The sequence below is a fragment of the Sphaeramia orbicularis genome, chromosome 21, assembly GCF_902148855.1.
Source record: "Sphaeramia orbicularis chromosome 21, fSphaOr1.1, whole genome shotgun sequence".
NCBI lineage: Eukaryota > Metazoa > Chordata > Actinopteri > Kurtiformes > Apogonidae > Sphaeramia > Sphaeramia orbicularis.
The window spans coordinates 31952972-31975431 of record NC_043977.1 but is presented as its reverse complement, the minus strand read 5'-3'; the positions used below and the strand labels follow the sequence as shown (position 1 = coordinate 31975431).

At 37.1% G+C, this 22460-nt stretch overlaps 1 protein-coding gene across 2 annotated transcripts in view; it reads left to right on the top strand.

The window, feature by feature from the left end:
• Positions 1-14946: 14946 nt before the first annotated feature.
• Positions 14947-22460, top strand: part of LOC115412589 (probable phospholipid-transporting ATPase IH) — a 53534-nt gene continuing 46020 nt past the window's right edge. For both annotated transcript variants that reach the window (XM_030125177.1, XM_030125178.1), the window contains exon 1: positions 14947-15414. In XM_030125177.1, the coding sequence (XP_029981037.1) occupies positions 15376-15414 (39 nt within the window). In that variant the 5' untranslated portion in view covers positions 14947-15375. The remainder of the gene's footprint in view (positions 15415-22460) is intronic.

Sequence of the window (22460 nt, the reverse complement as noted above, 5' to 3'; positions counted from 1 at the left end):
TTCTGAGGCTAGAAGTGTTGGGATTGAACTGTAACTTGAGCTGCGGTGGACATAAATGGTGGACATGAAAGAACAAAGAGAATGAATCCATGTACAAGTGTACAGAAAGATGATTATTACTTGATTTTGATTTTGTTTGTGCTGTGTTTTACTTTCTCTGTACTGGATCAGCCTTATGTGACATTGTAAAAAATTATCATAATAATAAAGACAAAATTAAAATAAGGTTAAAAACAACAGACAAGGAACAGTATGTGTCATAGTGTGGTGTTGTATTCTATGAGTCACTGACCTCTACTGGAAAGATTAACACCGTTCTTCCAAAAGATACCCCTTTACTTATTGTTTTGATAATGGCTATGGAGAGCACTGTCTAACACAGAAAAACACACACACATAAATAACATCTATCGGATATCTTAAGACTGGGTGACTGTGTACAGGGGTTGGACAAAATAATGGAAACACCTTCACCTCAAGATGATAATGCCCCAATCCATACAGCTAGAATTGTTAAAGAATGGCATGAGGAACATTCTAATGAAGTTGAGCATCTCGTATGGCCGGCACAGTCCCCAGACCTCAACATTATTGAGCATTTATGGTCAGTTTTAGAGATTCAAGTAAGACGTCGATTTCCACAGCCATCGTCTCTAAAAGAGTTGGAGGGTATTCTAACTGAAGAATGGCTTAAAATTCCTTTGGAAACAATTCACAAGTTGTATGAATCAATACCTCGGAGAATTGAGGCTGTAATTGCCGCAAAAGGCGGACCTACACCATATTAAATTATATTTTGTTGATTTTTTAAGGTGTTTCCATTATTTTGTCCAACCCCTGTAGGTCATAATTCACATAATTCCTTGTTGAGGTTTTCCTTTCAGTTGATCACCACTTGACAGTATTTTTACAAAGTTAAAGGAAAACACAAAGTGATGATGTTAAGGGCAGATGGTGTTTCTTTCACACGATCATATATCTTTGATTTTATACCAAAAATGGATGTTAATCATAAAGCCCACAACTATTTTTGACACTCCGGGATACGTAGAAACGCAAACACAAAGTAATTATTATAATCAGCAGAGCCGCAGGTTTCACTGCAGCTCAACCTCTGTCCCATCTTCAGTCTGCTTTTAATACCTACTAAAAAGCACTTTTCAACTATACACTGGATTTAAAGAAACAACAAATGCATTTTATTCTCCATCTCACCAGTGTAGCCTGCTTTTTATCCCTTAAGTGGAGCTCATATTACATCTATAGATATGTATAAATAGCCAGGCCTGTGGCTTTTTTAGCAATTTTAGATTCAGCATGTGGTTCAACGGTTAAATATCAAGCTGGGATTTTTATATAGACTTAAAAACTGTTTGTCTTCTTCCAACTCTAAAATTACAGTACAGTCGACATTTATGCATGTCCTTGATAATGGAGATGTACTTTATTGTTACACAACTGCAGCCCCTTTTTAACAGTTAAATCTGGTTTGCCGCAGTGCTTTAAGTTTTATAACAAATTAAAGCTTTCATACTGGTTATTGTTCTGTGAATCAAGCGTCGGTTGGATTTTCCTCTGTTGAAACATCCAGACTACCTCACATCCCTCCAGTCTATTAAATCCACAGTCATTATTTAACCTCAGATAGTCCTCTTGTACACATCAGTGTTGGTAGAAAAGATTTCAGGTACTATGCACCTTTTGAGTGAAATGAACTGCAAAGGGTCCTCAAATCAGAAAGCCTTCGTTCCTCTCAGAGGTTTTAAAACATTACTATCTGATGTCTTTGCATGATCCTTGTGGTAGTTTTTGTTTTTCTTTTGGCTTGTTCTTATGAAGGCTTCTTGTTCTAGGATCTCTTTAGTAAAACAGATTCTAAATCTTGATGAGACTGGCTGACTAAATGAAGATTTGGAAGAAAAAATTAAATGTTTGCTTGGGTGATGAATAGTTTTAGTTACTAAAACTGCTAATGCATGAAGAAAATACAAATATGAGAATAGAATAAGACTAAAAGTGCACTTATTCCGCTTTTTATTTTGCACAATATTATTAACCCCTGAAACAAAGTGCACATTATGACGTATGTTTTCCTTCTTTTTGTCACTTGGTGCTGCAGGTTAAGGTTATTGTTACCATGGTAACATGGATCTGAGTCATAATTCATCAATCAGTGTCATTTATGTCAGTATATTTTATTAACTGTTACCATACCATGTTCAATAACACCCTGCAGCTCTTTCACATCACGGGAATTGTCTCCAGGTTCTGTTCATGTCTAATGGATCTGGTCCAAAATTTAACCCCGCTCATGGAAATACTCTGAAATTCAAATTTTCAGCCTTAGTGTGTTATTGGAGGACCTAACAAGACTTTATTAATTTTGTGAAAAATTTCAAAAATTTGTATTGTTATGTAGAAAATCAAGGTCAGTGAAGTTATCATATTTGGTTCCTTATCCGTAGGTGGCAAAAAAAAAAAAAAAAAAAAAGAGAGGAAAAAAAATGTAAATACATCAAGTAAATATAAAAAATACAAGAAAATCACATGTAAAGTGAAAGGAACACGTATTTTAGAAAGTTAGAACATGCTTTTAGAGCATTAAAACAACATTAGTGCTGATCCAGACCCCTGTCCACATTCACATTATCCCTTTGAACATCAGTCCTCACATTAGTACCATTACTTCATGGTACCTAACAAAGCAGGTACACTCACTGGTCATGCAGAGGTGGACCTTACAGACCCTGTAGACCACATTGGACCTGAGATTGTTGACTCACTGTTCTCACTATAGCTGTCGCTGTCTTGTAATGTATGCAGAAATGACCAAAACAAGTCACTTGCCCAAAAAAGGGGTAAGGGTTTCTCTTCTCTTTGGCCCATGTGCTGCCGTTCTTCCAAATGTCATTAACCCTTTCATGCATGAATTCTGAGAACCTTAATCAGGATTGTTTATCCTGAGTGTTTTTATTCCTCTTCAGGCATGAAAAAACAGCATGATTGAAATTTTTGTAATCTATCTTTCATGGAGTTACAAAAATGTCCACTCATCTAATTTTAGAAGCAAAATGTTATACTGTGTGAAAACTATGAAATAAAAAAACATTTTTAATGCTGTTAATCTGATGTTTTCTCACATTTTAACATACTCTAATACTAGTTATTACTCTCTTCATGGAGATAATATGCAATAAAAACCATGTTAATTACAGTCTAATAAAAATGAACAATTCTCAAACTCAAACATGTTAGTGGGTCAAAACACGGTATTCGAAATCTGTCTGATGGGACATTTTAGAGAAATTCTGACAGATTAGTGTTGCTAAATGACCCACATTTTTACTTTGAAATTTGTTTTTGCTTTAGTTGGACCATAAGGGATTATCCAAAACAAGAAGCTACTTTATATTGAAATAAACGTTGGAATGGTAATCAATTAAAGTTTGCTCTCTGACAGGACATTACTGTATTTTGACCCTCGTGCAGATTAGGTTTATCAAGAACAGCATAGTTACAGTAATGGTATGAATTGCAGTGTATGGGATGAGGCATAAGCGTCCACTGTGTTGGCTGATACGGAACTAAAACAACAAAATCTATGAATATACAAGAGAACAGCTGGAGAATAACTGTCCACTGAAGTGACCGGTATGCATGAAAGGGTTAAAATCAGTCCAGTGGTTTGTGTGTAATCCTACTGCCAGTCAAATAGACGTGATCCTTGGTAATAAAAATACAGTAGGTTCGTGGTCCGTTCTAATAGAACCCAGGGTGTCTCCCATCATCAGTAAACATAATGCATTCTCTCTTCCTCTTTGCTGATCTCTTGTATTAATAATCTATCTTACCTTTGCTCCTCCATGTTTTCTGTTTACAATGCGTGTGTATGCCCCATGAAACAGACTGTAACTGTCAGTGTGAAGTAACTACAGCCTTTTTTTTGAAGAAGTGGAGTGATGGCTGGTTCACTCCCATGATGCCCTAACTGCAGTGAGATGTACCCAGCAGGGGGTTTGGGAGTCAATGGATGTCAGTGTTTAACAAGCTGTTTCAACACTGTTCTATAGACAAGAAAAACTGCAGACTGCAGACAGGACAAAGAAAGACCTTGTAGGTCTGTGTGTGTGAATATGGTAATAACACATAACCATGGTTTGCAAGTTGAAGGGGCACATACCCTGTGCACGCACCGCAGGGGGTCCAAATGTGTCATTACTCCACCTCCTCAGAAGAAATTCATTAAACTGCGATAAATTTCTCTTTTTGTTGACAAAGTGTGCCACCATGACTCATTTGGCTGCTTTTGGGATCCAGATGTAAGAAATATCCTGTAATTACCTGGAAAATTGGATTACCCTGATGCATCAATTCTATATTTAATGTTCTTATTTTTCTTTTATAGCCCACGTTAATCGCATTTTAAAGGTTTTAATTGTTGTAGTAGTTTTTGCTTTTAGTTTTCAAGTCTCAGGGACACTCTGCACCTCGGGAATCAATTAGACCTCAAATATTCTCAACAGATAATAAACAAAGAATTTAATATTTGATAAATATTGTTGTGGTTTTCTACAAAGATGGATTGTCTGAAAATCTGACTTCACTAATTCAGCTGATTTAATTGAAGTTTTTTTTTCTTTTTTTCATCTTTATTGTTGTTAAATAACACAATTTTTGCATCAAATCTTTCAACAGCAGTTTTGCCTGCACACATTAAAGGGGACAATTAAATCTGTCAGGTGCACATCCACAAACACACACACACTGACATTACACAGTAAAATCTGCAGTTAAAGATAAGTGATAGCAGTAAGAGACATAATTCAAGTCTACAATTTCACATTTTAATTTTCAGGTTTGAAAAAGAAAGGTTGTGATAAATGTAATATTGTGATTGAAAATTTCTCTGATTTTTTTATTACAGTCTTCACAAATCCCCGTCTGGATAGCTTTACAAATTTACAAAGATTTTTATTTATTTATTTTTTTTAAAGGAAGAAAAAAGATGGAATGTGGGAGGTTTGTCAAATGAACACAATTTGATTGACAGGGTCACAGCAAAAGAATTCAGCTAAATAGTACAAAGGAACACAGGACTTTACTAAAAATAATGATAATAAAGAAACACTAATGTTGGAGAAACATCAATGAAAATACAACATAAGAAATATAACAAATGCATTATGGTTCTATTCAGTAAAGTACACATACAGCACTGGAAATAATTATTAGACCATTTGTGATTTTCTTTGTGAATTCAGTCCAAACACTGTTCAACGTGACCTTTTGAGCTTTTATTCTTTGAATATTATTCTAGTTTGCTTTTAAAAATAATTTGTTCTTCATTTATATGGTAAGTTTTTCATTTGTTGTTGGCAGTAATTTAAATGCGGCTTATTTCTTTATTAAATGTGTAAATATAACCTGATAAACATAACCTTCCATATATGTTTTTGCAGAATTTTGACTCACATTTGCACAAAAGAAAACCTTTTACATGTCAAATTCATGACGTTTTTGACTTTTCACTACTTTGTCACAGCTGTCTGATTATTTCCAGACCTGGAAGAAGGAAATACGATGCACATGAATCAATGTGACAGAGAAGTGTAAGTGCAACATGCAAATTTGAGTTTTCTGGAACAAAAATCTTTTTAATGTCCTTGGCACCAAAAATCAAACTCCAAATGATCCACGAAGAGCCTTCATGACGGAGGCTGCTAAAAGATTTACTAATTTAAAAGAAAGAAAGAAAGAAAGAAAGAAAGAAAGAAAGAAAGAAAGAAAGAAAGAAAGAAAGAAAGAAAGAAAGAAAGAAAGAAATACAACCTGGAATTGCATTTTAATTTTTTCTTCTCATGTTGTAAAGCAGCAGTTTTGATGAGATAATGCAGAATTAAACCATAACTTAGCCTCTGGGATGCTGCTCCACAAAAAAAACACAATCTGATTTATTTTTTTATTTTGTTTGTTTATTTTGTTGATTTTTTTTTTTTTTTTTTTAATTTGGTTACATTCTAATCCTATCTCCTTTAGGCCGGCTAATAACCCTTTTCTTTCTGGCATAAATCAATACTGTCATTTCAGACCCCAGTGTTAGCAGGGTATTTTACATTTCTTTTTTTCATTCTAAACAGTTTCGAATCACTTTGCTTGCTTGGTGTGGTCTGAATGCTTTAAGAGCGCATCGACAGCAGAGGTTGATATTGTGTTACTGCCTGATATCATTGCCTTCTCCCCTTTGAAGCTGTTGTTAACATCTACATTTTGCTGGTTTGGTTTAAAATACAAGTCTGCTGTATTGGAGGCAGAACACTGTAAATGAATGTACAAGTAAATGATTGTGTAATGGTTGAACAGCCTTTCTTGAAATGAAAATAATCTATGCTTTCTTTATGGTTGAAGGCCATTTTTTTTTACATTACGGTCAGTACATTTTCCTCTCATTTTCTAGTCTCAGGTAAACACAAACATGCGCAGATGCACTTTGGAAAAGTAGCGCAAAAGCTTGCAAACTCCACAGGACATTACATTTTTCTGACTGGTCTCAGTGGTGCAACGAAAGTACACATCCATCTCTCCGGCATTAGTTTGATAGATGTATTTTTCATGCTGCCATTAGGGCTGAAGCAGTATGCGGTGCAAGGCTTGTGTATGCTAATGTGCCCTCTCACACCTGCAGTTTCCAATTACCCCTGAGGAATGGAGCCAAGACTCAGTTTGCAGCCACCAGCAATAATATGAGTAATGGCAAAATTGCACCAGGCCTTTGTAGAAAAATTTTTAAAAAAGGAGGAAATCATTCAAGTGGGGGTTACAGAGGGCATGGAACGACAGGCAGGAGATGGAAGGAAAAGTGAAATCTGACTGAGAAAAAAGAAACATGAGGGAAAGTGATTCCACTGATTTGACTTCAAATTTTAGTTGCACACCACCAGTATGCACAGTATTGACCCCCCACCCCCCCACGCCATTTACAGCAGTCTAGCTAAGAACACTATCAACTTTGGGGTATGATGTTTCCTCAGATCAGAATTCAACACAGTCGCAGATAAACAGTGAGATGTGAGAGAAATAGAAATGCCAAGAAGCATCCACTTAGATAGACCCATCTTGCTTTCCTGAATAATTTCAGCTTCTCAGTCATGTGTGCTTTGCTTCGTAACTGATTTGTCCTTCATTTCTTGTACTCGCCAAACGGAGCCAACTATGTTTTCCTTTTCTTTGACTCTCACTGTTCCGTGCAGTCAGAGCCAACTACGTTGATTAGATATTTGTTTTGACCATGTGAGAGACAGATGATACTTGATAGGCCTATTTTCTGGGGAGTGATAATGTGGTGTTTGTGTATGTGTGTGTGTGTGTGTGTGTGTGTGTGTGTGTGTGTGTGTGTGTGTGTGTGTGTGTGTGTGTGTGTGTATCAGAGGGGGGATATTAGAGGTGCTTGTGGCTGCTGGCCTCGATAACAAGGGACAGAAGATCAATCACCTCCTCTGACAGTCATGTGAGTTGCCCTGCCCTTTTATTTCCCAGCTCCTCATTCTGTCTTTTGCCATTTCTTGTCAATCTCTGTCTGCCATTTAAAGGATGCTTTACCAAATGTGCATGCAGGCACCGAAGCGCAGGCAAACACATGCACATGTCATTGCATATATAGGCATGCATACATAGGCAGGCAGAGGGCACCTGGCAGGATTAGTGAATTGTATGAGTTGGTTACGGTGAGGAACACATGTTCAGGTCACTGTCTCTCTGACTTCACTGTGTTACTGCTCCAAACACTGTTCTTCCCATTATACTCCCCTCTCTGCTTTTCTTTTCTTCTCCTTTCCATCCACAATCCCCCTCTCTCTTTCTCTCCCTGTCTGCACATATGTGTGTGTGCACAAACTGAATTTGTTCAAGGGGTGAGGAGGGGGGCACCAAATCCGTAGAGAGGACTTGGCAGTTACTCCTCTCCCTCTCGCTTCATTGCTTCGGCCCTCCCCAAATCCTATTTCACGGTGCCAAGCATCCGCTCCCTGGGATCTCCACAGCTCCCATCTCCAGACGCAGGTTTAAGCCCCTCTCTTGGCACTCAGACTGGGCATGGAGAGAGAAGGCATGTGACGCACATCAGCAACACCAGAGACACAAACACACCTATTATCTTTGCGCAGAGAGGCACTGGCATCCTGCAGCGTGTGCAGTGCTTACTCACACTATCTTAGTCTCATAAGCTGTAGGCTACTTTTAGTAACCTCTGACATGAGTTGAGGAACACATTAACCTGTAAGCTGGTTCTCTTAAACGCACATTCCCTCCTTCATTGGTCCCCCTTTTCAAACAATAACCAGCACACTAACACACTCAAAAACTCATTCAGTCAAGTAACAACAAATCAGTCTAATATAGCTATTGACACTGTTGAGGCTTCATGAATTAATTAACAGTAGACAAAACACCACAAGACTAATTGCCACCTTCTGCTACATTTGTTCTTCTATGATAGAGGGTAAACTCATGGTGCAATGGTCCTCCAATTACAACCAATCAAAGCAATTAATTAGCTGCCAAATTACCTGAATCCACACCAACAGAGCCATGGGCAAAAAATTAAGAACGATGCATTTATGATTTAACTGCTGTGTTTTTGATGATGTACCACTAGATGGCACCATATATTTATATTTACACCATGCCTGCAGATCTCGCCTGCAAAAAATAAGGTGAAGGAGCGTGTGATGAAAATTTCAGCAACTGTGATAACTTATAATATGAATTATGAAAATAAATCCAATCATTTGTAATTCTAGTAATATTTACATTTGGATTCACACCCTGATGGGCAAGACTATGTTTACACACTATTTACATCACTATGTAAATATGTAAATATCCTTAAACTTTATACTTACATTTTTATACTTTTAAGAATATTTTAGTTCAACCTGCCTTTCTTTTGTACTGGTGTGTTGCATATTGCTGCTGTAAACTGTTGAATTTCCCCATGGTGGGATCAATAAAGTCTAATCTTATCTTAAGACATTTTAACTTTCAATGAGTGTCTACATAACTGACAGTGTTTTGATTCAGACCACCTTTTATATTACTACCTTTCATTTCCTTTTTCTTTATTGGTCCTCAGTCCCAAGGCTCACACAGTCTTCTCTGAAATGCTCTACTTAATTTGTAAAAACAGTGTTTGATCTCTTTTCTTGCAACCATTTATAAAAAGACCTGAAATGTGAGAAAAAAAAAAAAAAAAGTACTTTAATGTGGCTCAGATCAGGCACATCTGGCTGCACTGAAATGGCAATTTGTTGGCAACAGTTGATACTTCATGATTCCATGTATTTTTACTGTCATGTAAACAGTATATGTATGCATTAGCTGCAGTCTTATCTGAAACCTTGTTAACTGTGTTGCTGCCTGCATTTATCATGAAGCTCTAATCTTAGTGACTCCTAATTAAACAATTATGTTCTGTGATGTACCTTTAGATTGGGCTTTTGTTTCAAATCTATAAATAAATGAATTACATATTGTCCTATAAGCTACATGTCGCTTCCAGGATCATCTAATTAGAAATCAGAGGCTTATTACAGTATTTTTTATAAAGTGTAAGACATGTCAAGGATCTGAATAGAATATTATCCAAAGTGTATCATCCTTCATCTTTTGTCTAGCTGTTATTTTACCTCACATATGCCACCCTGCATATTCTCCCAGTCTGTGAGTTGATATGGGGATAATGCATATCTGCAGTCTACTAGGATCCACTGTTTGTGCTGACAGTAGTACCGAGTCAGCTACTCACACTGCAACAGGAGCGGTAATAAATAAACAATACATGAAAAACAGACACCGAAAACCCTTTCTACACTGAAAAACATCATTGCAAAGCATTTAGCTGATGAAACATTGTCAGCATGATAGATACTGTCTTACCTTCAGCTGATTATTATCAGAATTTACAAGCAATAATGGCCTTATTTAGTGTCTAGTTTTTTTCAGTCAACACAAAATGAAGCTTAAAATATGCAGTATGTAAGGTCAATACTGACTGAAATAATAAAAGGACGCAGAATAAAGAAGGGTCAATAGTGCAAGAAATTAGGGGTAAATTGTGAAATTCTGGGCAAAATATTGTTTTTGTTTCTTTGTTTTTGTTGTTATTCATTCCACTTTTGTGCCATGGGAAATAAAAAAATATTCAAGTCAAGTAAAACTTAATTTCCATTTGCATTTATGTGCATGTGCATGTACATGTACATGGGTAGGGGATCTTAACCACAGAAACAGAACAGACCACGTATGTGCAGTAAATAAAAAATTCTATGTTAAAAAAATAATGATACTGATAATAATACTGAAATAAATATACCAAAGACAATAGGAAAATGCTGAATGCCATTTTAAAATCACTACCAAGCAGCAACATTCAGTGCAACACCTTACAGCCTCTACCCAAGTACGCCACAAACCACAACATAAACATAACAGACAAAATTTAACAACACCATGAATATAAGTTGTTATGAATTTCTTACAGATAGAAACAATTGTTAATGTCTTAAAATCTACCAGCCTTTCATAATGAGAAAAAATACAAGTATCTGAAACAAGCATAAATATAACTCAACAGATCAATACTATTAAGTCTCTGCTGTTTCATAACGAATATGAAAACCTAGAAAACAATTGTGTCGGTCACATATGTAGATTTGTGCCCAGTCAGATTTAATAACATGACATGGGAAAAATCACAGACTACCCCATATGTGGCTCTGCCTCGCCCACAATAAGACAGAAGGAGGGAATGAACAATGACCCAGTTCCTGCACGGTAACAATCAGCCAACTATGTGATAATTGAATCAACAGCAGTGGAAACATCAACCTTTGCAGCAAATTGAGCACAGTGGCCCAGTTCAAGGCCAGCTGCTGACAGAGGACAGACTAAAACCAATACATTCACACTGACTAATCAGACTATGACAGGGGTATTTAGACTGAAAAAATGAGAAAAAGGTGTCATAAAAGTGACATATTGGAAAGATATTTTCATTGCAGTCATTTGTTCCAAAATGAAAACCCCAGTGTATGAGAATTAGGCTGTTTTTATAACCCATGAAATGAATATGCGTCTTTTCCAGTGTTTTTTTTTTTTTTTTATCAGTATCAGTTATGTTGTTACTGCATATCATCCTAATATTGGATTTCTACTGCGAGACAAATCAATAAAAAAAAGCAGCTCTCCTATCTCTAAGACATGACAATAACATGAACGTAATTGTCACACCTCATAAACAAAAGCCATGTTGTAATCTGTCCACTGAGGCAGATCATCATTAAACACTGAGTGCCCTAGAGGCTTAAGGGAGGTAAACAGCGGCATCATGCATTAGTGGGTCGGAGCTGCAAGTGCTGGGTCCCTATGCATTATTAATAATGGCTGTGCTAATTGAAAGTCATAACTCCACAAATGAAATGTCTGGGGCATCCATTAGGTCCTGCTGCTATAGTGGATAACCTTAGATGGAGAAGAAGCTAATTTTAGATTTTCTCTTGTTCACAATTGCAGTTAAGTTTTTATAGTTTTTCCAGTGGCAGATGCAGTAACTGAGATCTGTTATAAGGTTTCTGTTTGTAGAACCTCTGTGATATTTTGTACATGTGTTAAGTAATGTCCCACAGCTAAAATAAACTGGGGTCTGTTTGGAAAAGTGTGGTGAAGAAACAACTCAGTGGAATCTCAGTACCGAAGCCCTAACGTTACCATTCTAGAAATATTACGGTGTTGTGTTATGCATACACGTGTAGTCCAAGCATGTTATGGAAATGGGCGTCTGGCATTTTGAACATGTGAAATGTCTGTCTAAATATACCCGATGGTTAAATATACTAATGACGATGTCAACAAGTGAGGCCTGCAATACACCAGCGCCCAAGGTGGAAAGTTATAAAATACGTACAGCTGTGTATTGTGTATTCTAATTTTAAGATACAGTACATTTAAGGGAAATCACTTCAACACAAGCACATTTATTTGATAATGACTGTGACTCCAGTGGTGGTGAAGTGTAAGTATGTGCTTACTCAGGTACAGTACTGAACAAATGTGTTGGTTCTGAATAAATGAAGTGCTCCTTTATGGCTTGGGAAAACTCTCCTTCATCTTAAGCTAAATAAATACTTTATGATCCCTCTTGGGATAAATGAAAAATGCATTGTCAAGGAGTTGAAAACAGGTCTGTTTTTCTGAGCCCATGAAAAACTGACTTTTTGTAGATAAGTGGTTCTCACAGGACAGTGATGCTGCAAAGAAAACTGAAGAAAAAAATCATGTTTTCAACCAAATATATCATTACCTGAACATTAACCCCAACTGGCCACTGCAGACGGCCATCCTTCAGGAGTCTGGGTCTGCTCCAGGTTTCTGCCTGTTAAAGGGAAGTTTTTCCTCGCCACTGTCACCAGTCATAAGTGTTTGCTCCTGGAGGATTCTGTTGGGTTTCTGTAAATTGGCTTAAAATTTGATTTGATTTGATTTATCTTCCCTTTTTGTGAAGCACTTTGTAACATGTTGTTTTAATAAGTGCTATATAAATAAAGCTTTACTTACTTACTTACAGAAAAATGTGTCAATAACCGTTTATTGGTGAATCAATGTTGCAGAAGATGACACTGTTTCCATGTTCACTGGAGTTTCGGAATGTTCAAATGGGTCAAATTTAATAATGTGAAAAGCTGAGAAACTGCATTTTACCTCAATTATTTACACGTTTTGATAGGGCTATACTGGTCTACATGTGAAATGTCTTCAGGATAAAAGTACTTTACCAAGTTTGAGTCACTAACAAAGAAAAAATAAGTAAAAAATGCAGGTTGGCTGTAGTTTCCAAAAACAGTCTTGGGTCAAAATGTGAAATTCTAATTATTAATAAAAGAATGAGCATTACTCAAAAGGAATGTTTGTCTCAGAACTACCAGATCTAAATCAAAACACATTGTCTGCACATTACTATATATTCACTTTTCAGGTTCTTTCTAGTAGATTTATAAATCTATTTAATGTTCATAAACCAATATATATGTGTATTAACACTTTATCACATACATTAAAAACATCAGCTAACCAGCACTTTTGTCATTTGTTTTCCAGTTCATCTTATTCAAGTATGAAAGATTTAGCAAATTTAATTTCTGAGGCAGACAAAAAAAAATGTAGACCAGTGTTAGTGGTTTAGAAGTGACTAAACGTTCTAGATCAGCAGATGCTTTTGATTACCTGCTGGTTAGGTGTTAGAGCAGGGGTGTCAAACATATGGCTTGTGGGCCAAATCTGCCCCGCCCCCTGAAGGGGAGGCAAGGGGTATTGTTTTTGGTTCTGTTTTTTTTTTTTGTTTATTAACACTTTAGCAGCAAAACTATTGGTTCATTTCATACCAAACTGGGTTTATAGATTGCCAGTGACCCAGAATAGATCTCATTACATTTTGGGAAAGACAGGTCAAAGTTCAAATTTTGTATGATTTTTAAAAATTTTCCCATTTACTTATAATGGGTGAAATATGTGCGAGGGGTGGGGTTTATTGTGCTTGGCACCACTTATTTTACTGATCAGGCCTGCTTGAGATCAAATTCAGCTGCATGTGGCCCCTGAACTAAAATGAGTTTGACACCCCTGTCTTGGGGAGTTAATATAAATACATTGCAGCCAGGGGTGCCTCCAGAGATTTGGGGCCCCATGAAAATAATATCATTTGGGGTCCCAGCACATCAATGGTAAATCATGCAAACTCTAAAAATATAACACTTTTCAATATTCTGTTTACAGTAGATATTACGATTTCATACAAGATTGACGAGAAAGGTGCAAGCTCATCTTTAACATCTTAATATTATTTTTAATGATAACAGTATTAGATTTTTTTTTTTTTACATTGATATAAATAAAACACATAAATAAAATAAAATGTAGTTTTATTTTTTGGATGGAAATAAATTTAGCCCTTTCATGCGTGAATTATGAGAACCTTAATCAAGATTTTTATCTGTGTTTTTATTCCTCTTTAGGCATGAAAAAATAATGTGATTCAAAATGTTCTTATATAAAAAATAAAATTAATTTTTTTTTAAATTAATAAAAAGAGTAATAATAATAATAATAATAATAATAATAATAATAATAATAATAATAATAATTAGCTGGACACTATGCGTTTAATTTTTGAAGCAAGGAAACATGTATGTACTGATAAATTGTGTGAAAAGTATGGGGGGGGGGGGGGGGGGTCTACACAATGTTACCAATTCATGTCAGAAAGGATATGGAATGTGTTAAAACTTTAATAAAGATATGTGTAAAAAACAACAACAAAAAAACCAAAACAATAAAATCCATGAATATACAAGAGAACAGCTGTAGAATAGCTGTCCATTGTAGTGACGAGTATACATGAAAGGGTTAAATTGACTTTTGCCTTTTTCATACATGTTTCTTCCTCATCATCTGCATTGCTGGACTGCCTGGATTTTGTTCTTTTTTATTTATTTATTTATTTATTTATTTATTTATTTTTATTAGTATCTTGTATATCAAACATGCTTTTATGGTGATGAGTTTAGAATTTTCGCAAAAAAAAAAAAAAAAAAAAAAAAGAAAAAAGAAAAAGGTCATATTTTCTTGGGCCCTTGGAATAATCATCATTTTTAAATTAAAATAGTGTGGATATATAAAACGACTTCCATAGTCTTACATTCCTCATAATAACACAAACAGAATTTTTTTCCCCTTCTGCGGCTATATTTAACTCCCTCCATGTGATTGCTTCAGTACAAGTGTGGCTTTTATTTACTATGTGGTTTGTTCCGTGTAAAGGTTATTAAAACAGATGTATTCTCAGAGAAAAATGTTAGTCGTCTACGCATGCGCAGAGTAGTCATCTCATGGTCGAGCGGTGTTTGGAGGTTTTTAGCGCTTCCACCCAGGGCCACCGCTGCAACATACACACAGTCACACACACAGTCACACCATGAGGGACCGTCTTCTCCAAATTTAAAACTATCCCACAGACGAGGAGGGACCGGGGAAGGCGACGGGAAGGATCTCCGAGGGGGATTTGTCCTGAGATGTAGCCCGCAGAGCCGCGGCACAGTGCGGCTGGTTGTAGTGGCTCGGTCGCCGCCTGCATGGCTCTGCTCCGGGATGCCATGAAAATCAGAGCAGGCGACTGAGAGACGGACCGCTGCTCCGCGCTATCACACAAGACACGGCGGCGGTGGTGGTGAGCGATGGATCCCGCGGGAAGATCCACATTAGGTAGCGTTTACGAAGAGCCAAGGAGAGCTGAACGTCTCTGTTGCACGGTTTTTAGTCGCTGTCTCCAGGATGGATTTGAGCCGTCTCCGGAACATCATCAGCAGATACGTAAGGGCCCCCGTCTGTCAACACTGTCACAACTGTAGCACTGTCTGCAAGTGCAGCAACACACAATGCACAATGCACGCCGGTTTGTGGCTCTGCCTGTTTGCACATCTTACTTCCACGTTGCTCATTCTGCAGTGGTAAACATTTCACACTCGCTTTTTTTTTTTTTTTTTTTTTTTTTTTTTGGCAGGACATTGATTGTAGGCTTTGCAATGTTTTTGTGGAGCTGAATGGGGAATGTGCCAGTAGCTACAGATGCAGTGATGGCTGGTGGGATGTGTAGAATAGAAATGAACTTGGCTGGCCCACTTAGGTTGTTTTAGTAGGCTACAACATCCATGCATACTAAACTCATCTCATGGCTTCCACTTGGCCTGTTCTGCAGAGGAAATAAATACCAATAATGCCACCACTCTGCAGCAGTAAGTTGTGATTGTAAAAGGAGACAGCCGGTCATTTGCTCTCACTTCCTGCCTGATGGAGCACAAGTTGCACAGGCTGAACATGGAAAGGGTTTCTACCCAGTATAGAAAACAGGGATTTTAATCATGTCACATATCAAAACAGATGCTGTACTTATGATCACTTATGGATTTGGTTGTAGTGCAGCTCGACTCGTAAACATTGCGTTGTGGCTTAGACTTGAAATTTTGCTGAATAATGTAATGATAATGCAATTTCTGTTTTTCTTCGTAAGCATTATTGTTGATATTTGTTTAAGGAATCTATGTTGGTTTAGCTTCTAACCTCTTATGCTCAATGTGGAAAGCTTTTCTGGATTTGTACTCATTTTGGACCTATTTTATCTAAGGTGGTTTAACCCGTTGAGATCACAAATCTCTTTTGCAGGGGAGACCTGGCCAAGGTAGCAGGCAGACATATAGAGACAACACAAGACACACAAATGAGCAATGAAACAGAATAACATATATTTAAAAGAAAATTAAAGTCATAATTAATAGTATGGAAAATGTAAACAGTTATTTCAAAACTGTGGCTCCTATTCTGCTTTCTAAAACTAAGAATTCAAAAAAGATCATTTAGGATTCTACAATATTCTGGCAATTATTTGGTAACATCACAGCTTATGTCATCGAAACAATTCAGTTTTGAGGCCTTTTTTTAACCTAAGTAACCACATAGTTATTTGTTTTCATATGTCATGGTCTTAAAATCTGGAAATTTGTTTAATGAGAAGCTATTTCAAAAGAGTAAATCTGTAGGAACCCTGTTCTTGTTAGTTAAAGAAGGCGTTGTACTTGTGTTCAATCTGATCTGTACTGCCTGTGTGCAGGAAGTGTCCATGATGGTGAGCTGTAACCATATTACTGGTTGTTCTGGTCTTAATAGGCTCGTGCCACGAGCATCCTCTGATTATCTGCCAGGACAGGAAGCAGCTGGTCGGTGGGCGGCTGAATTAGCCAAAAAAAAAAAAAAAGTGTCTAGTTGGAACCAGCACTGACAGGCCTGATGATACTCATCAAACTGGACACCTCTGGAGTATCAGCACATCTGCTACACAGTCTGCAATCCTCCCCCCTGACCCTAAACCTGGCTCAGGTGCTCTGAAGATTACTATCTTTATGTGCAAGTGTGCCTGTGATGGTTTTTTGTGCAAATTTCTACATGGGTTTATCAAGCTGGAGTTTATGAGTTTGTGCATTTGCATGTGCAGCGGGCAGTGACAGTGTGTTAGAGCTTGACGGATGCTCCAGCAGGGCTAATATCAGGGGAAATCAGATCTACGAGTGAGGAGGGGAAGAGGAGGGATGGGGTCATTGAACAGACTCCTCATATCTCACCTCCTGCCCAGCCCTTTCCCTTTGCATCCTCACTTTGCAGCATGATTAAATAGACAAGGAATTAATCATTAATTCAATTATCTGGGTATTGATTTAGAATCAGATGGATGGTTGATGTACGTTTCAGTCTTTATTGCTTGCGTAGCACCTATTAACCCCGCCATATTTTTAACAGCTGTTCTTTTAATGAGGCTACATAGGAGGACAAACATTACATCATGCAGCGTGATTAACACGTGATAAGCACGGAGTCCAAGTGGTTCCTCTGGACAGACAGAGCAGTAAACTCCCATCAAGGACGCAGCCTCCTCTGATTTTCAGAATTTTTGCTTTTTATGAAAAAGTGCAAAGGAAAGTGCTGAAATAGGAAGTTGTCCTCAGCCATGAAAGGGAACGTTTCTGAGTTTACATTACTGCACTTGGCAACTTTCACGCCTTTCATGCCATATCTCGGTCTCTTTTATCACTCAGTCACTGACTTGTGACTTGTCCTTGATGTATTTCTGTGTGAGTGAGATTTGTGTTTGTCATAGTGGCCACACAGACTAAACCACAGCCTTATTAATCACAACTTTTATCCATTAAATGAGATTAACTTATTTTGTTCCTAAATCCTCTTTTTGATCATCAGTAAAGTGACTCTGAGCTGTATTTCCTGATACACTTGATCAGTAATTGTGGACTGTGGGCTGTGAAACAGATCAGTCCAATGAAGCACTGCATGATGGGAAGGAAATTAACATTTTTGAAGACAGTGCAGTTTGTGCTGCTTGTCTGACTTCAGAAAAATTGCTGGTCGATTTAGACTGTACACTACTGAAAATAGTTTTTGTACAGAAATATACAGTGTCATGGCGTTTTGCAGTATGTGAAGTTTAAATGGGACATTTTGTTGCGCAATAACCTAAATCTGTTTAAGGTTTTTCAATGTGCCGGCATAAAAGAATGGCTAAGCCTCTATGCAATAAGATAGTACACTGTACCAGCAGTGTGTGTGTGTGTGTGTGTGTGTGCACACGCGTTCTTGTTCTGGTGTTATCAACAGACCATGGGCCTGGACATGATGTGAAGAGTTTTTACTTATTATAAGATATAGGCATGCATGATATGAGTGGCATGTGTAATATCTAATAAAATTATCAAGTGTTTTGCTGATGATATGAATTGTCAAAAATAAACCAACCTAAGTACATTAATCTTAAAGTCACCATCTAACTGATACAGTTCATCTGAAATTGTGGCCTCACTTAACAGGTCAAATGTCAATAGGTTACAGGCTGAATGATATGGCAGAAAATATGATCACACTATATTTTTATATTGATCAATATTGGTATTTATCATGATATACAATATGACATCGATGCCAGTTTGAAGGATATCCAAATAATGACTGATACCTGAGTGAAGAGGGTTCATTACTTAAACTGGAGAAAATTAACACGGGGTCAAATTTTCATTCAGTTTTAACCGTCTGTGGCCATTTGGTGTAGAGTTATTAATTTTTCATTTGAAGATGAATGCACTGTTAGCTAAGTCTTGTTTTGGTGTTTTGCCTTTTCAAGCACTGTAGAATTTATGAGGTGGCCATAAATGCACCACGCGTCACCCTGTTCATGTTTGTGGGTCAAATTCCAAGACGGCTGAAAACAGAAACGGCAAAAACAACCGCAAATGAAACCTAAATGTAATATGACTACTTTGGTGCAAACATTTACCTGCCAGGGCAGCAAACAGCCCTCAGAGATTTACTTGGAAAAAGCTAACCTATCCGGCATGTCGCACATTTAGTTCTGCTGTGTAATAGGCTGTTAGATCTAAGTCAGAATGTCCAAAGCTTATTGTCATTACCAGAGTAAATTAAAAAAGAATTAACAGAGGGTTTTAGGCTCTTAGAATAACAAACCCCCTCCCCTTTCCTTGTCTGTGCAGTGTTTCCCACTTATAGACTTTACTTGAATGGACCACCCAGGTATATAAGCAGCCACCGAAGTCTATTTAGCAGCTAATAATAATAACAGAAATTCATGGGAAGGAGTGCTTCTGGGTAGAGCTGCACAATACATTGTTTGAGCATCGTCATCGCGATGTACGTGTGCGCAGTAGTCACATCGCAGGTCCTGCAACGTAGGAGGCAAATGAAGTCAATATGTTCTCATCTAATTTCAAGGGTATGTGACACACACTGCACGCAGCGATCCACCAATCACAATCTTTCTTAATCAGTTTGGAGTGAGCTGCTGGTAACAACACTGAAAAATGAGCAACGAACAAGAGAAAATCACCGTAAATGAACACTTGGTGCCAAAAAGAAAAGCAGTATCAGTTATTTGGAATTATTTCAGCTACAAGAAGGATGATATTGAAACACATGTTCTGTGTAGACAGTGCCTTGCGCCTGTTGCCACAACGAGAGGTAACACAACTAATTTGTTTGACCATTTACATCGGCACCACACAGCTATTATATACTCAGCAATATTTTTTCATATCGCAATATATATCGCAGGGTTACAAAAAATTGCAATGTCAGTTTTTTCCAATATCGTGCAGCTCTACTTCTAGGACCAAAAAAAGAGTTTGTTCGAGGTGCTCTTTGGAAAAAGGGGTTCATAAAGTAGATGACAATAATAATAGGTTTGAACAGCTAAGCAGTGTATTCTGCTATAACCTAGTTTGACCTGCCCTGGTCTCAGAATGAATGGAGTAAATTCTAACAGGTGATGTCTTCTTCTTAACAGTAAAAGAGATCATTTGCATGTCTTGCCGCACAACATCCTTGGTTTAACAACTTAGGCCATAATTTCTGGTTTAATTTCACATTAACATTGTGAAAGACAAAGAGAAGTTGACAGTTGGCCTTGGTGGAGGTCTGAGTGTCCTTTGGCGCCTCTTCATGAAAAGAAAAAATGTCTAAAGCTTGTCATTAACTTTATTCCTAGACTGTTTATCACTACTGAAAATGCACGGCTTACATGTATAGAATGATTTTGCTTATTCATGCTTATGGAGGTCTGTACTGATACTTTTTTTTTTCTACACATATTTACATCATGATGGCAGTGAAAATACGATTTCCGTCAGCATTAATGAGTTTGAAGACCTGTAATTTTAACCGATCTTGTGTGTGTGTTTTATGTGTCTGTTGCCTCCGTTCTCCTGGTCCTTGGCCCTTCTTTCATGCTACCACTATTATTACCAGACGATGGGAGGGCAAGTGCGAATACAGAGGACACATATTACACTTGGTCACCCTTCTGTTGTCTGGTAATAATAGCGCTAGCGTGACGCCTCCGACTTGTGCAAACTGTGACAACTGCATGTGGTTATTGTGTGAATGAGTAACATGCCTATACTGCAGAGAACGCCATAAATACACCAAAAGGTGTTGTGTTACAAATGACAAATACTGGCTTGTAAAATATCTAAAAATAAAATTAAAAATATTGGTTTAAGAAAATATATTTAGTTGAGGTGTGACGATACACTCAGTTCACGGAAATTAGACGAGACGATATTTCACATTACTTTTAAGAAAACTAAAATGACAAAATATATGACTGGACAAACAGACTTTTTTATTTAACAGTTACAAAACAATGTAGGTGCATTTTGAAATGATTTATAACTTACATCCATGCATGACCTAAGTATGAGCTTTTAACTGTTGAACTTCTTTCCACAAATAAATAAATATTTATTTTTGTAAAGTGCAAACAGTATGTACAAAATTGTGTAATGGCCTCATCAGCTGTAATGAAAACGCCGATGTCTCTCATTATTGCCGTGGCTCTGGCGCTTGACTCTGGGAGTTTAGGTGCACAGGTGTCTGTCAGTGTTGTCTGGCCTTTAGCCGTTTAAATCCCAGGTGCAGTGGATTTTAGAAGCAAGCTGGGGTGGATCTATACGTGTCTTCACATAGAGCTAGCCTGTTAGCCGCGGGGTACTGCGCTGTACCTCACTTGCCTCCTACCTAGAAGTTTGGATCACTCACAGTCTGATAGGCTTCTGCCCTGTGCCCACAAGACAGCTTTTCACTTAAACAAGAAATATGGACTCGTCATACCTCTAATATTTAAACAAAATGAGCATTTATGGCCATATTGATGTATAGGGGTGTAAGAAAATATCGGATCTGCAATATATCGCGATATTTCATTTCACGATACTGTACTGATATTTAAAAGTACTGTATCAATATTTTTAGGTATTTATTCAAATGCAGGTATTGTGGAGGTTAATTTTTGTTTTTTGTTTTTCTTATTGTTTATATTTTATTTATTATTATTTAACACTCTTTTATTAAATAATGGTAGTTCCTTTGTTTGGATTGCACAAAAATAATGTTAATTATGAACTAATTGAATATGAACATTTGAACAGGATCTTAAACTATAATGTCTGTAAAACATAATTTAAGTTTTAACACAGGAACATTTTGTGATATAGCGTTAGATCCTGTTCTGATCAAATAAAAATGTGTTTAGTATTTGTGCATATTTCTGGTGTAATTCAATTGTTCAAGGAAACAATCATTTAAAAAAAGAAACAAACAAAAAAATTGCCTTTTTAACACTCTCATGATATATCACCATATATCGTATCGTGATCCAAGTATTGTGATTTGTATCGTATCGCCACATTCTTGCCAATACACACCCCTATTGATGTATAACTTCAACACATTTAAGCACAGCAGAGCAGAATTATTTAAGAGTTTACTGAATTTATCAAGACGGCAGATTAGAAAACAGACTCATCTGCTACAATATACGCTTTTCTAATAAAAACTTGAAGTAAAAGTAGAGATATGTGTAAAAAAGACATATGTTTCTGTATTTGTTATTTATGATATGTGGTTACTAATACAATGCCAGGACAAAAAAAAAAATCACACAAATAATATTTCAGCGGACCACATTTACTTTTTATTATAGGACAGATTTGTTGTGGGATTTTTTTATGCTACCCAATGCTTTTTCATTGTCACAATAAATTTCACAACACCTATTTCAATCCAGACTTGCATTTATCTTTGGCCAAGATCTTGTGTTGATGATGGGGAGTCGTACCACTATGTGAGGTCTTCTCCAGCACATCTGAATGATCCTCAGTGAGATTCAGGTCTGAACTCTGTTGTGGTCAATCCATGTCTGTATAGGATGTCTCATGCTCCTGAATCACTCTTTGAAAAGGCCAGTGAATCCTGGCATTGCCTGATCTTTATGCCCCGTAGCAAATTAA